This window comes from Dendronephthya gigantea, unplaced genomic scaffold (assembly GCF_004324835.1).
Source record: "Dendronephthya gigantea isolate DGI-Jeju-01 unplaced genomic scaffold, DenGig_1.0 000313F, whole genome shotgun sequence".
In the NCBI taxonomy this organism is placed as follows: Eukaryota; Metazoa; Cnidaria; class Anthozoa; order Malacalcyonacea; family Nephtheidae; genus Dendronephthya; species Dendronephthya gigantea.
In genome coordinates this window covers 62248-77857 of record NW_021163323.1, presented here as the reverse complement: position 1 = coordinate 77857, position 15610 = coordinate 62248, and the positions used below count along the sequence as shown (strand labels likewise).

Sequence of the window (15610 nt, the reverse complement as noted above, 5' to 3'; positions counted from 1 at the left end):
GGTGCAGAAAGCTTATTTCAAATGTTTTATTAGGTGTCTCATTTTAAACCTTCCTCAATGAATTTTCATCAATTTATTATTGTTCTAAGAACTGACTTAATTTATTATTGTTCTAAGAACTGACTTAATTTAAATTAATCACAAAAATACAAATCAGTATATGTCTGACAATCAACTTAGAATGCTACCATCTATTTCTATAATTTTGTGAAAATCTTATAACTAGTTCATTTCATATGTTCATAATATGTTAGGAGTTTTCACTTAATACCTTAGATATTGTTCACACAACAGCAGCAGTGTGCCACGATTTTGCTTTAGACATTTCTGGAAGTTCTTCCCAAGAATACCTTTCAAAGTTGAAACCTTCAACTGACTTTAGCTTTCCTTGCTCACCAGATCCTCCCAGGACTACAATGTTCTTTTCAAGAACAACTGCAGTACATCCCCTCCTCTTACATCTCATTGATGGCAGCATGTGACTTTGTTCTGTCTTGACATTGTAAATGATAACTGTATCTAGAATCTTGCCATGTTTGTCAGAGCCACCAATAACAACAATGTTGTCTCCGCATCTCACAGTTGCCATATCACTCACTTCATATGGCAGTGGTGACAACTGTTTCAGCTCATTCTTCTTTATATCGTACAGTACGACACTGCTGAGGTTGTCTGTGTATCTGTGAGTTGTTCTTCCACCAACTATCAACAAATTATCATCAAATATTTCCATGCTGTGACCTTGTCTTGGTTCTGGCATTCTTGATAAGGTCTTCACGGTATAGGGAGGAACAAGCTGGACTGATCTGATCAAGTCAGATAAACCATTTCTATTATGACCTCCAGAGACTATCAACTGATCATTATACAGCACACTGCTGTGGCTTTCCAACTTATCAGGTAGTTTAACAGGAGAGTCACTCCAGTGTGTTGAGAGATCAGGGTTTGGGTCAATATTCATTCTAATGATATCATCAACAATGCCACACCCAGCACAGCTACCCCCAGCTATAGTCATATGATTGTTATAAATAAATGAAGGCGCTCCAAAACGATTCTTTGGCATTGATTGTAATGGCGACCATGTTCTTTGACGCCAGTTAAACATCTCTACAGAGTTAGTTCCTCCACCTCCAGCAACAATTATATTTTCCTTATCACCACTTGGTCTATTTCTTACTTTTCTTGTATTTTCTTCTATCTTGCCCTCCATCGTGATAAGAACGTCCTTCATTTCATCAAAAGCTCTGACCAAAGCTATTTTCAATCCATTGACTTCGTTGTTAACCGCTTCGTGTTTTCCTTCCATATCTGCTTTTATATCTGCTTTTAAATCCGCGGTATTTTTGTCTATTTTTCTCTCTAAATTTGTTATTTTAGTTTCAATTGTTACACTATTCTTCCCCATGTTCTTCTCCATATTCGCGATTCTTTCCTCCATTTCTGCCAAAGTTTTCGTAATTTCTCCGCACGAGTGACACTTCAACTTTCGAAATTCACAAACTTCATTTTCATGGTGAATAAGATCACGCTTGTTGACAATTAAACCACAGCCTTGGTTTGAACAAACGGCTGGTGTATGTCCACATGTATCTTCATGGCGGTCAAGATGCTGTAATTCTACAACTTCTTGACAACCTCTGTCGATGTAAACGCAACGAATTTTTGATTCATTCAAAAAATCTTTAACCATTCGCGGTGGTTCGATCAAAGTCTCTACGGTCAGTTCATCAGCACACGTTGGACATGTTTGAGAATTTTCCAGATGTTTCGTAATACAACAACGGCAAAAAGAATGCTGGTTCCTCGAACACATAACCGGCTCTTTCAAGACGTTGAAGCAAATCTGACAATGAAAATTTCGATCGATTTGGTTCACAAACCTTTCTTCATCGTAGCCTTGTATATATGAAGCCATATTTCACGTCGTTCTTGTGTCGTAATAATAAAGCAAGTTCTGTGTTGTTTGTCGCTCTGTAGTATAAACCTCGCTGTATAGACTGAATATAGATACAGTGTTCGTTCTTGGAGAAGTCTGTATTTGTATTTTCTTAAATCGTTACGGCAAAATTATCTGTTTAGATCAGCAGAGAAATATCTCTTCCGTAAGTGTTTAAAGAGTGTTTAGTGGACAGGAATTTGTTGTATAAAAAATTATATTATTATTATTGTCTCCTAACAAAAGCTCAGCATCTCCTATTCAAATACTGACTTGCAATTGGTTGTGTTAATGTTGCTAGGAATTTCTTATTTCATTATATGGAAATGAGTTCGAAGAAAATGATACTTTATACCAAGAAAAATCAATCATAACAAATAGTTTATAGACAGAGCTTATCGCTAGGAGGTGTGGATATCAAGGTTCAGTTAGGATAACCTCGTTGTTAACCACTTCAAGGTTTTCTTCCATATATTCCAGATTGTTTTTGTGTCGTAATAATAAAGCAAGTTCTGTGTTGTTTGTCGCTCTGTAGTATAAACCTCGCTGTATAGACTGAATATAGATACAGTGTTCGTTCTTGGAGAACTCTGTGTTTGTATTTTCTCGAAATCTTCTCCGAAATGATCAGTTTATGAAGACAAATATCTCTTCCTTATAAAGGGTTTGCATAAAATGCATCATTTGCTGTCAGGAATTCTTGGAACTGATTTCCTGCGGAGTTTCGACAAATAAAATTAAAAATATCGCGAGCTGAGAGAGAGAACTGGAACTGGAGTATAACGCACTGAGCTATGTATGCTAAGTGAATGGGTTAAACTGCATGGTGCAGCATTATGAACCTAGATTTTTCGTAATCGTGTCAGATGATTTTACTCATCAGTGGAAGAGTACTGTCAGTTTACGAGTTAACAAAACTATCTGTCAGTGTCTCTTGTTAACCCATTAGCTTGCAATGCACCCAGATGTGACCTACTTTAGTATTTTACTCTGTCTAATATCAGATGATTTTACTCATCAGTGGAAGAATACTGTCAGTTAATAAGTTAACAAAACTATCTGTCAGTGTCCCTTGTTAACCCATTAGCTTGCAATGCACCCAGATGTGACCTACTTTAGTTTTTTTCTCTGTCTAATGTCAGATGATTTTACTCATCATTGGAAGAGTACTGTCAGTTAATAAGTTAACAAAACTATCTGTCAGTGTCTCTTGTTAACCCATTAGCTTGCAATGCGCCCAGATGTGACCTACTTTAGTATTTTACTCTGTTTAAGTCAAGTTGAATATTTTCGCGGTGCAATAATATTCCAATCTAAATGAGTTTTCATCAACACACAAATGGTTCAGGATATCTTGTGGATTGATCTACAGCTGTGGTGAATAAGAAAAACGCAACTTCAAAGTGTTCATGAAATTCACTTTCGTTTTGATCACAAAAGATCGTATAGCGTATCAAAATATTCATAAATATTAAGTGTTGTGTTTTTTTAAACATCCTGTATAAGTGCGGTCATTATATCGATGAAAAGCCATTTCAAGCTAGAAGATTAAATTTTAGCAGATCAAAGATGTTTGGAGTTGTTAAGATCGTTGTTATATTCCTAGTCTTTGCAGGTACTGGAATACATATTGTGATATATATCTTTGCTCATAGAATTCTCAAGTATCACTTCGTTATTCTTCATCGTATTTTTCTGTGTTTATTTTTCTAGATAATGCGGTTGAATGTTTTAAACTTGGTCAGCTTTGCAGCTCAAATGGCAGAAATTCAATCCGTGAATGTGACAGTCAGGGTTGTGGTGATTTCGGAACACCAAGGTAAGACCAGATGTAACCTTGTAACAACACAGCGAATCGATAATATTCTTATAATCTTACAAAACAATTAAATTAACGTGAATTTATCATTATACAGAGGTTCTCGTACACACAATGGTGTCGACATAATTTGCAAACCAGGCAGTTCTGTCATAACACCATTTGCTGCGAAGATCTGACGAAAATCACGTTCTTATTCAAACAACAACAAACCATATAACAATGGATTGTATATTCAAGGAAGCGGAGAAGCCGAAGGTATCATCTCTCTCACATTAACAACCAAATTCATATTAGGCACGGGAAATTCATCTTAGACAGGAAAGTTGATTGTAAAAACCCGTCTTAATATGACTTGGAATTGATGTAAAATTTACACGTGTAATGGGTCGGGTAATGCTAAAAAGGGTATCGTGAATATTACGATAATAATTTTGTTTATTTTCTCAGTTAAGCGCCTCACACGAGAGCTGCTAGCTGAGGTAAAGACCTCGCGAGGCTGTTAGCTCAACAAGTTACTCTCGTGTGCGGATAGTTTTTCGTGAGGAATTCGCCTCGAGAGGCAAGTTTCTATCGTGTGCGGATAGTTTTCAGGCTGAGTTAACTGCCTCGCGAGGTCGTTAGCTCAGCCGATAGCTCTCTTGTGCGGCGGGCTTTACCCTTGTTCCGTCCTTGACCGTGTTGATATTTCAGAAACTCGTCTGATTTATCCGTCTAAATGCGAATTTAAGACGAGTTTCTCGTCCAGAAGGGATTCCCGTTCAAATTAACCGTTTGTTTAGACGGGAAAGTTAGGCGGGAAAATTCTGACGAGAAACCCGTCTGTGGCGTGATTCACATCAGACGAGTTTCCCGTCTAAGATGAGTTTCCAAGAGGAGTTTCCCCTGTAAGACGAGTTTCCTGTTTTCCTTGACCTTGTAAGACGAGTTTCCCGCCTCTAATATGAATTCGGCTAAACTAAATTTTAAACTATAATGCATTTCTCGAAACAGAATGAGTAATGAATTTGGTCATTGACTCTCGTCACCCCCCGGGTTAGGTCTAAATGGTAATTTCATGACGTGCTTTCAAGTAAAGATAAAAATACAATAAAAGTAAAAGAAAGTGTAGGCACAGAATACCTATCAGAAGAACAACTCCATAGTTTTTTGCATAAGTGGTTCCGTTACCCAGCAAGTACTGTAAATGAAGGCAATCACCCCCCCTGCCAACAGCCCCATTTTTTATATGAGCAGGGGGGTGATTCCTTCCATTTACGGTACTTGCTGAGTGATGAATCTTAGGAAGAACTACCCCCCTGCCAACATCGCATTTTTAACACTTGCAGGGGGGTGATTCATAGAGGCCCACTAAAGAGGGAGAGTGTTAAAATTGAATAATCAATTTCATTTTCAGATATAAAATGGATATTTCGGGTGGTCTTGGAAGATCTGCTGGAAAGGTATCCATATTCACAATTTTCTTCTCCATATTCGCAGATATTCCCTCCATAATCGTAAATTTTTTTCCCTGTGAAAAACCTTACTTTTTGTCGTGAAATTTTTCAGATATGGCGTGTTGGTCTGATGGGGTTGAACAGTACAAAAGATAATGTAAATCTTGTACTAAAAGCCTTCAAGGATGCAATGGAAAACGTGAAATTACAAAACAATCTGTGAGGAAACTTGAAACAAGAATTTTATTTTAGTTGACAAACCAATTTTTATTAGTTAATCTGGGTTCTGTTTTAATAAAGAGTAAAACTATCTCTCCAAATCTTGTTAATTGTTAAATTTCAAAAATACTTGGTCTGTGGCAGTCTGACAGACACAGACATCATTTACAGACAGGCTGATATTTAAAATAGGTAACTGAGCTATTTCTTGAGGCAGAGGCTCAGTTAGGATTCTTGGTCTGGGGGACCAGGGCAGAAGAAGCCAGGTTGGGAGGGGTGGGGTTGTGGCTGAAAAAACGTATGTGGTTGTGGGGGTGAAAAAACCTGGGTGGGATGGGGTGTGGGTATGAAAAACCTATGTGGGAGGGGGTGAAAAATCCTAGGTGGAGGGGGTGCAGAAAGCTTTTTTCAAATGTTTTATTTGGTGTTTCTTTTTAAATCCTCCCCAATGAAAATATTTATTTTATAGATTTGTTATTGTTCTTTAATATATAATTCTAAGAACTGGCTCAATTTAAATTCAATCACAAAAATACAAATCAGTATATGTCTGACAATCAACTTAGAATGCTACAATCTATTTCTATAACTTTGTCAAAATCTTATAGTTCATTTCAATTGTTCATAATATGTTAGGAGTTTTCACTGAATATCTTACATATTGTTCACACAACAACAGCAGTGTGCAGCCACCTTCTTTCAGATGTTTCTGGAAGTTCTTCCCAAGAATACCTTTCAAAGTTGAAATCTTCAACTGACTTCAGGTATTCATCCTCACCCCACCCTCCCAGGACTACAATGTTGTTTTCAATAACAACTGCAGTAAATCCCCTCCTCTTACATCTCATTGATGGCATCATGTGACTTTGTTCTGTCTTGACATTGTAAATGATAACTGTATCTAATGTCTTGCAATGTTTGTCAAAGCCACCAATAACAACAATGTTCTCTCCCCATCTCACAGTTGCCATATCACTCACTTCATACGGCAGTGGGGACAACTGTTTCAGCTCATTCTTCTTTATATTGTACAGTACGACACTGCTGAGGTTGTCTTTGTAATTGCGAGTTGTACTTCCACCAACTATCAACAAATTATCATCAAATATTTCCATGCTGTGATATTGTCTTGGTTCTGGCATTCTTGATAAGGTCTTATCAGTATAGGGAGGAACAAGCTGGACTGATCTGATCAAGTCAGATAAACCATTTCCATTATCACCTCCAGAGACTATCAACTGATCATTATACAGCACACTGTTGTGGAATTTCAACTTATCAGGTAGTTTAACAGGACAGTCACTCCAGTGTGTTGAGAGATCAGGGTTTGGGTGAATATTCATTCTAATCATATCATCAACAATGTCAGACCCATCACAACCCCCAGCTATAGTCATATGATTGTTATAAATAAATGAAGTCGCTCCATAACGATACTTTGGTATTGATTGTAATGGCGACCATGTTCTTTGACGCCAGTTAAACATCTCTACAGAATTAGTTAGTCCACCTCCAGCAACAATTATATTTTCCTTATCACCACTTGGTCTATTTCTTACTTTTCTTGTGTTTTCTTCTATCTTGCCCTCCATCGTGATAAGAACGTCCTTCATTTCATCAAAAGCTCTGACCAAAGCTGTTTTCAATCCATCGACTTTGTTGTTAACCGCTTCGTGTTTTCCTTCCATATCTGCTTTTAAATCTGCCGTGTTTTTCTCCATATTATTTGCAACAGTGGCAACATTTTTCTGCAAATTTGTTATTTTTGTTCTAATTGTTACATTATTCTTCTCGATATTCGCCATTCTTTCCTCCATATCTGCCAAAGTTTTGGTTATTTCTCCGCACGAGTGACATTTCAAATTTCGGAATTCACAGACTTCACTTTCATGGTGAATAAGATCACGCTTGTTGACAATTAAACCACAGCCTTGGTTTGTACAAACGGCTGGTGTATATCCACATGTATCTTCATGGCGGTCAAGATGCTGCAATTCTACAACTTCTTGACAACCTCTGTCGATGTAAACGCAACGAATTTTCGATTCCTTTAAAAAATCTTTTACCATTCGTGAAGGTTCGGTCAAAGTCTCTACGGTCAGTTCATCAGCACACGTTGGGCATGTTTGAGAATTTTCCAGATGTTTCGTAATACAACAACGGCAAAAAGAATGCTGGTTTCTCGAACACATAACCGGCTCTTTCAAAACGTTGAAGCAAATCTGGCAATGAAAATTTCGATCGATTTGGTTCACAAACCTTTCTTCATCGTAGCCTTGTATATATGAAGCCATATTTCACGTCGTTCTTGTGTCGTAATAATAAAGCAAGTTCTGTGTTGTTTATCGCTCTGTAGTATAAACCTCGCTGTATAGACTGAATATAGATACAATGTTCGTTCTTGGAGAAGTCTGTGTTTGTATTTTCTCAAAATCTTCTCCAAAATGATTAGTTTATGAAGACAAATATCTCTTCCTTATAAAGTGTTTGCATAAAATGCATCATTTGCTGTCAGGAATTCTTGGAATTTGCTGCCGTGTTTCCACAAATAAATTAAAAAATATCGCGAGCTGAGAGAGAGAACTGGGACTGGAGTATAACGCACTGAGCTATGTATGCTAAGTGAATGGGTCAAAATGCATGGTCCAGCATTATGAACCTAGATTTTTCCTAATCGTGTCAGATGATTTTACTCATCAGTGGAAGAGTACTGTCAGTTAATAAGTTAACAAAACTATCTGTCAGTGTCTCTTGTTAACCCATTAGCTTGTAATGCACCCAGATTTGACCTACTTTAGTATTTTACTCTGTCTAATGTCAGATGATTTTACTCATCAGTGGAAGAATACTGTCAGTTAATAAGTTAACAAAACTATCTGTCAGTGTCTCTTGTTAACCCATTAACTTGCAATGCACCCAGATGTGACCTACTTTAGTATTTTACTCTGTCTAATGTCAGAATTTTACTCATCAGTGGAAGAATACTGTCAGTTAATAAGTTAACAAAACTATCTGTCAGTGTCTCTTGTTAACCCATTAGCTTGTAATGCACCCAGATTTGACCTACTTTAGTATTTTACTCTGTCTAATGTCACATGATTTTACTCATCAGTGGAAGAATACTGTCAGTTAATAAGTTAACAAAACTATCTGTCAGTGTCTCTTGTTAACCCATTAACTTGCAATGCACCCAGATGTGACCTACTTTAGTATTTTACTCTGTCTAATGTCAGATGATTTTACTCATCAGTGGAAGAATACTGTCAGTTAATAAGTTAACAAAACTATCTGTCAGTGTCTCTTGTTAACCCATTAGCTTGCAATGCACCCAGATGTGACCTACTTTAGTATTTTACTCTGTCTAATGCCAGATGATTTTACTCATCAGTGGAAGAGTATTGTCAGTTAATAAGTTTACAAAACTATCTGTCAGTGTCTCTTGTTAACCCATTAGCTTGCAATACACCCAGATGTGACCTACTTTAGTATTTTACTCTGTCTAAGTCAAGTTGAATATTTTCGCGGTGCAATAATATTCCAATCTAAATGAGTTTTCATCAACACACAAATGGTTCAGGATATCTTGTGGATTGATCTACAGCTGTGGTGAATAAGAAAAACGCAACTTCAAAGTGTTTATGAAATTCACTTTCGTTTTGATCACAAAAGATCGTATAGCGTATAAAAATATTCATAAATATTAAATGTAGGGTTTTTTTAAACATCCAGTATAAGTGCGGTCATTATATCGATGAAAAGCCATTTCAAGCTAGAAGATTAAATTTTAGCAGATCAAAGATGTTTGGAGTTGTTAAGATCGTTGTTATATTCCTAGTCTTTGCAGGTACTGGAATACATATTGTGATATATATCTTTGTTCAAAGAATTCTCAAGTATCACTTCGTTATTCTTCATCGTATTTTTCTGGATTTATTTTTCTAGATAATGCGGTTGAATGTTTTAAACTTGGTCAGCTTTGCAGCTCAAATGGTAGAAATTTAATCCGTGAATGTGACAGTCAGGGTTGTGGTGATTTCTGAACACCAATGTAAGACCAGATGTAACCTTGTAGCAACACAGCGAATCGATAATATTCTTATAATCTTACAAAACAATTAAATTAACGTGAATTTATCATTATACAGAGGTTCTCGTACACACAATGGTGTCGACATAATTTGCAAACCAGGGAGTTCTGTCATGACACCATTTGCTGCGAAGATCTGACGAAAATCACGTTCTTATTCAAACAACAACAAACCATATAACAATGGATTGTATATTCAAGGAAGCGGAGAAGCCGAAGGTATCATCTCTCTCACATTAATAACCAAATTCATATTAGGCACGGGAAATTCATCTTAGACAGGAAAGTTGATTGTAAAAACCCGTCTTAATATGACTTGGAATGGATATAAAATTTACACGCGTAATGGGTCGGGTAATGCTAAAAAGGGTATCGTGATTATTACGATAATAATTTTGTTTATTTTCTCAGTTAGCGCCTCACACCAGAGCTAGTAGCTGAGGTAAAGACTTCGCGAGGCTGTTAGCTCAGCAAGTTACTCTCGTGTGCGGATAGTTTTTCGTGAGGAATTCGCCTCGAGAGGCAAGTTTCTATCGTGTGCGGATAGTTTTCAGGCTGAGTTAACTGCCTCGCGAGATCGTTAGCTCAGCTGATAGCTCTCTTGTGCGGCGGGCTTTACCCTTGTTCCGTCCTTGACCGTGTTGATATTTCAGAAACTCGTCTGATTTATCCGTCTAAATGCGAATTTAAGACGAGTTTCTCGTCCAGAAGGGATTCCCGTTCAAATTAACCGTTTGTTTAGACGGGAAAGTTAGGCGGGAAAATTCTGACGAGAAACCCGTCTGTGGCGTGATTCACATCAGACGAGTTTCCCGTCTAAGATGAGTTTCCAAGAGGAGTTTCCCCTGTAAGACGAGTTTCCTGTTTTCCTTGACCTTGTAAGACGAGTTTCCCGCCTCTAATATGAATTCGGCTAAACTAAATTTTAAACTATAATGCATTTCTCGAAACAGAATGAGTAATGAATTTGGTCATTGACTCTCGTCACCCCCCGGGTTAGGTCTAAATGGTAATTTCATGACGTGCTTTCAAGTAAAGATAAAAATACAATAAAAGTAAAAGAAAGTGTAGGCACAGAATACCTATCAGAAGAACAACTCCATAGTTTTTTGCATAAGTGGTTCCGTTCACTCAGCAAGTACTGTAAATGAAGGCAATCACCCCCCTGCCAACAGCCCATTTTTTAATATGAGCAGGGGGGTGATTCCTTCCATTTACGGTACTTGCTGAGTGATGAATCTTAGGAAGAACTACCCCCCTGCCAACATCGCATTTTTAACACTTGCAGGGGGGTGATTCATAGAGGCCCACTAAAGAGGGAGAGTGTTAAAATTGAATAATCAATTTCATTTTCAGATATAAAATGGATATTTCGGGTGGTCTTGGAAGATCTGCTGGAAAGGTATCCATATTCACAATTTTCTTCTCCATATTCGCAGATATTCCCTCCATAATCGTAAATTTTTTTCCCTGTGAAAAACCTTACTTTTTGTCGTGAAATTTTTCAGATATGGCGTGTTGGTCTGATGGGGTTGAACAGTACAAAAGATAATGTAAATCTTGTACTAAAAGCCTTCAAGGATGCAATGGAAAACGTGAAATTACAAAACAATCTGTGAGCAAACTTGAAACAAGAATTTTATTTTAGTTGACAAACCAATTTTTATTAGTTAATCTGGGTTCTGTTTTAATAAAGAGTAAAACTATCTCTCCAAATCTTTTTAATTGTTAAATTTTAAAATATGACTTGGTCTGTGGCAGTCTGACAGACACAGACATCATTTACAGACAGGCTGATATTTAAAATAGGTAACTGAGCTATTTCTTTAGGCAGAGGCTCAGTTAGGATTCTTGGTCTGGGGGACCAATGCAGAAGAACCCAGGTGGGGAGGGGTGGGGGGTGGGTGAAAAACCTAGGTGGAGGGGGTGCAGAAAAGCTTATTTCAAATCTTTTATTTTGTGTTTCATTTTAAGCCTTCCTCAATGAAAAAATCTTTTTCAAAGATTTGTTATTGTTCTTAATATATAATTCTAGAACTGACTCAGTTTAAATTCAATCACAAAAATACAAATCAGTATATGTCTGACAATCAACTTAGAATGCTACAATCTATTTCTATAACTTTGTGAAACTCTTATAGTTTAATATTTCAAATGTTCGTAATATGTTAGGAGTTTTCACTTAATACCTTACATATTGTTTACACAACAACAGCAGTGTGCGAGTATCTTGCTTCAGACATTTCTGGAAGTTCTTCCCAAGAATACCTTTCAAAGTTGAAACCTTCAACTGACTTCAGCGGTCCTCGCCCACCACACCCTCCCAGGACTACAATGTTGTTTTCAATAACAACTGCAGTACATCTCCACCTCTTACATCTCATTGATGGCAGCATGTGACTTTGTTCTGTCTTGACATTGTAAATGATAACTGTATCTAATGCCTTGTCATGTTTGTCTTTGCCACCAATAACAACAATGTTGTCTCCCCATCTTACAGTTGCCATCTCACTTACTTCATATGGCAGTGGTGACAACAGTTTCAGCTCATTCTTCTTTATATCGTAAAGTGCAACACTGCTGAGGTTGTCTTTGTATCTGTGAGTTGTAGTTCCACCAACTATCAACAAATTATCATCAAATATTTCCATGCTGTGATATTGTCTTGGTTCTGGCATTCTTGATAAGGTCTTCACAGTATAGGGAGGAACAAGCTGGACTGATCTGATCAAGTCAGATGAAACATTTCTCTTTTCACCTCCAGAGACTATGAACTGATCATTATACAGCACACTGCTGTGGTTTTTCAACTTATCAGGTAGTTTAACAGGACAGTCGCTCCAGTGTGTTGAGAGATCAGGGTTTGGGTCAATATTCATTCTAATCATATCATCAACAATGTCATACCAATCACAGTCACCCCCAGCTATAGTCATATGATTGTTATAAATAAATGAAGTCGCTCCATAACGTCTCTTTGGCATTGATTGTAATGGCAACCATGTTCTTTGGCGCCAGTTAAACATCTCTACAGTGTTAGTTCCATCACCTCCAGCAACAATAATATTTTTCTTATCACCACTTGGTCTATTTCTTACTTTTCTTGTGTTTTCTTCTATCTTGCCCTCCATCGTTATAAGAACGTCCTTTATTTCATCAAAAGCTCTGACCAAAGCTGTTTTCAATCCATCGACTTTGCTGTTAACCGCTTCGAGTTTTCCTTCCATATCTGCTTTTATATCTGCGCCTGTGCCTGTGGTATTTTTTGTGATATTTTTCTGTAAATTTGTTATTTTAGTTTCAACTGTTTTATTTGTTGCCATATTCTTCTCGATATTCGCCATTCTTTCCTCCATATCTGCCAAAGTTTTCGTCATTTCTCCGCACGAGTGACACTTCAACTTTCGGAATTCACAGACTTCACTTTCATGGTGAATAAGATCACGCTTGTTGACAATTAAACCACAGCCTTGGTTTGTACAAACGGCTGGTGTATATCCACATGTATCTTCATGGCGGTCAAGATGCTGTAATTCTACAACCTCTTGACAACCTCTGTCGATGTAAACGCAACGAATTTTTGACTCATTTAAATAATCTTTGATCATTCGTTGTGGTTCGGCCAAAGTCTCTACGGTCAGTTCATCAGCACACGTTGGACATGTTTGGGAATTTTCCAGATGTTTCGTAATACAACAACGGCAAAAAGAATGCTGGTTTCTCGAACACATAACCGGCTCTTTCAAGACGTTGAAGCAAATCTGACAGAGGAAATTTTGATTGATTTTGTCCACAAACCTTTCTTCGTCGTAGCCTTGTATACCTAAAGCCATATTTCACGTCGTTCTTGTGTCGTAATAATAAAGCAAGTTCTGTGTTGTTTGTCGCTCTGTAGTATAAACCTCGCTGTATAGACTCAATATAGATACAGTGTTCGTTCTTGAAGATGTCTGTGTTTGTATTTTCTCGAAATCTTCTCCAAAATGATCAGTTTATGAAGACAAATATCTCTTCCTTATAAAGTGTTTGCATAAAATGCATCATTTGCTGTCAGGAATTCCTGGAATTTGCTGCAGTTTTCCACAAATAAATTAAAAAATATCGCGAGCTGAGAGAGAGAACTGGGACTGGAGTATAACGCACTGAGCTATGTATGCCAAGTGAATGGGTCAAACTGCATGGTCCAGCATTATGAACCTAGATTTTTCCTAATCGTGTCAGATGATTTTACTCATCAGTGGAAGAGTAAAGTCAGTTAATATAAGTTAACAAAACTATCTGTCAGTGTCTTTTGTTAACCCATTAGCTTGCAATGCACTCAGATGTGACCTACTTTAGTATTTTACTCTGTCTAAGTCAAGTTAAATATTTTTGCGGTGCAATAATATTCCAATCTAAATGAGTCTTCATCAACACACAAATGGTTCAGGATATCTTGTGGATTGATCTACAGCTGTGGTAAATAAGAAAAACGCAACTTCAAAGTGTTTATGAAATTCACTTTCGTTTTGATGACAAAAGATCGTATAGCGTATCAAAATATTCATAAATATTAAGTGTTGTGTTTTTTTAAACATCCTGTATAAGTGCGGTCATTATATCGATGAAAAGCCATTTCAAGCTAGAAGATTAAATTTTAGCAGATCAAAGATGTTTGGAGTTGTTAAGATCGTTGTTATATTCCTAGTCTTTGCAGGTACTGGAATACATATTGTGATATATATCTTTGTTCATAGAATTCTCAAGTATCACTTCGTTATTCTTCATCGTATTTTTCTGGATTTTTTTCTAGATAATGCGGTTGAATGTTTTAAACTTGGTCAGCTTTGCAGCTCAAATGGTAGAAATTTAATCCGTGAATGTGACAGTCAGGGTTGTGGTGATTTCGGAACACCAAGGTAAGACCAGATGTAACCTTGTAACAACACAGCAAATCGATAATATTCTTATAATCTTACAAAACAATTAAATTAACGTGAATTTATCATTATACAGAGGTTCTCGTACACACAATGGTGTCGACATAATTTGCAAACCAGGGAGTTCTGTCATGACACAATTTGCTGCGAAGATCTGACGAAAATCACGTTCTTATTCAAACAACAACAAACCATATAACAATGGATTGTATATTCAAGGAAGCGGAGAAGCCGAAGGTATCATCTCTCTCACATTAACAACCAAATTCATATTAGGCACGGGAAATTCATCTTAGACAGGAAAGTTGATTGTAAAAACCCGTCTTAATATGACTTGGAATGGATATAAAATTTACACGTGTAATGGGTCGGGTAATGCTAAAAAGGGTATCCTGATTATTACGATAATAATTTTGTTTATTTTCTCAATTAAGTGCGCCTCACACGAGAGCTGGTAGCTGAGGTAAAGACCTCGCGAGGCTGTTAGCTCAGCAAGTTACTCTCGTGTGCGGATAGTTTTTCGTGAGGAATTCGCGTCGAGAGGCAAGTTTCTATCGTGTGCGGATAGTTTTCAGGCTGAGTTAACTGCCTCGCGAGGTCGTTAGCTCAGCTGATAGCTCTCTTGTGCGGCGGGCTTTACCCGCTTGTTCTGTCTTTGACCGTGTTGATATTTCAGAAACTCGTCTGATTTATCCGTCTAAATGCGAATTTAAGACGAGTTTCTCGTCCAGAAGGGATTCCCGTTCAAATTAACCGTTTGTTTAGACGGGAAAGTTAGGCGGGAAAATTCTGACGAGAAACCCGTCTGTGGCCTGATTCACATCAGACGAGTTTCCCGTCTAAGATGAGTTTCCAAGAGGAGTTTCCCCTGTAAGACGAGTTTCCTGTTTTCCTTGACCTTGTAAGACGAGTTTCCCGCCTCTAATATGAATTCGGCTAAACTAAATTTTAAACTATAATGCATTTCTCGAAACAGAATGAATAATGAATTTGGTCATTGACTCCTGTCACTCCCCGGGTTTGGTCTAAATGGTAATTTCATGTCGTGCTTTCAAGTGAAGATAAAAATACAATAAAAGTAAAAGAAAGTGTAGGCACAGAATACCTATCAGAAGAACAACTCCATAGTTTTTTGCATAAGTGGTTCATTCACTCAGCAAGTACTGTAAATGGAGGCAATCACCCCCCTGC

At 37.4% G+C, this 15610-nt stretch overlaps 2 protein-coding genes across 3 annotated transcripts; both read left to right on the top strand.

The window, feature by feature from the left end:
- Window positions 1-3216: 3216 nt before the first annotated feature.
- LOC114541865 (leukocyte cell-derived chemotaxin-2-like) lies at window positions 3217-9822 on the top strand. 2 transcript variants are annotated; one of them, XM_028561677.1, is made up of 3 exons: window positions 3217-3554; window positions 3653-3758; window positions 9559-9822. In XM_028561677.1, exons 1-3 carry the CDS (start codon window positions 3509-3511, stop codon window positions 9638-9640), a joined length of 234 nt encoding a protein of 77 aa, XP_028417478.1. In that variant the 5' UTR covers window positions 3217-3508; the 3' UTR covers window positions 9641-9822. The 2 variants fall into 2 exon arrangements, with proteins under 2 accessions (XP_028417478.1, XP_028417479.1); XM_028561678.1 differs by lacking the exon at window positions 9559-9822 and adding an exon at window positions 3856-4106.
- Window positions 9823-14022: 4200 nt separating this feature from the next.
- Window positions 14023-14801, top strand: LOC114541864 (leukocyte cell-derived chemotaxin-2-like). Its single transcript, XM_028561676.1, has 3 exons — window positions 14023-14196; window positions 14293-14398; window positions 14496-14801. The coding sequence occupies exons 1-3, from the start codon at window positions 14151-14153 to the stop codon at window positions 14575-14577; spliced, it is 234 nt and encodes a 77-aa protein (XP_028417477.1). The 5' UTR covers window positions 14023-14150; the 3' UTR covers window positions 14578-14801.
- Window positions 14802-15610: the final 809 nt, after the last annotated feature.

What these genes read in the sequence shown, in the direction of transcription:
- LOC114541865 (XM_028561677.1), top strand. Translation starts at nt 3,509, where the DNA reads ATGTTTGGAGTTGTTAAGATCGTTGTTATATTCCTAGTCTTTGCAG. An exon ending in TATATTCCTAGTCTTTGCAG is followed by an intron (nt 3,555 to 3,652) that starts GTACTGGAATAC and finishes TTATTTTTCTAG; the next exon opens with ATAATGCGGTTGAATGTTTT. An exon ending in GGTGATTTCGGAACACCAAG is followed by an intron (nt 3,759 to 9,558) that starts GTAAGACCAGAT and finishes ATCATTATACAG; the next exon opens with AGGTTCTCGTACACACAATG.
- LOC114541864 (XM_028561676.1), top strand. Translation starts at nt 14,151, where the DNA reads ATGTTTGGAGTTGTTAAGATCGTTGTTATATTCCTAGTCTTTGCAG. An exon ending in TATATTCCTAGTCTTTGCAG is followed by an intron (nt 14,197 to 14,292) that starts GTACTGGAATAC and finishes ATTTTTTTCTAG; the next exon opens with ATAATGCGGTTGAATGTTTT. An exon ending in GGTGATTTCGGAACACCAAG is followed by an intron (nt 14,399 to 14,495) that starts GTAAGACCAGAT and finishes ATCATTATACAG; the next exon opens with AGGTTCTCGTACACACAATG.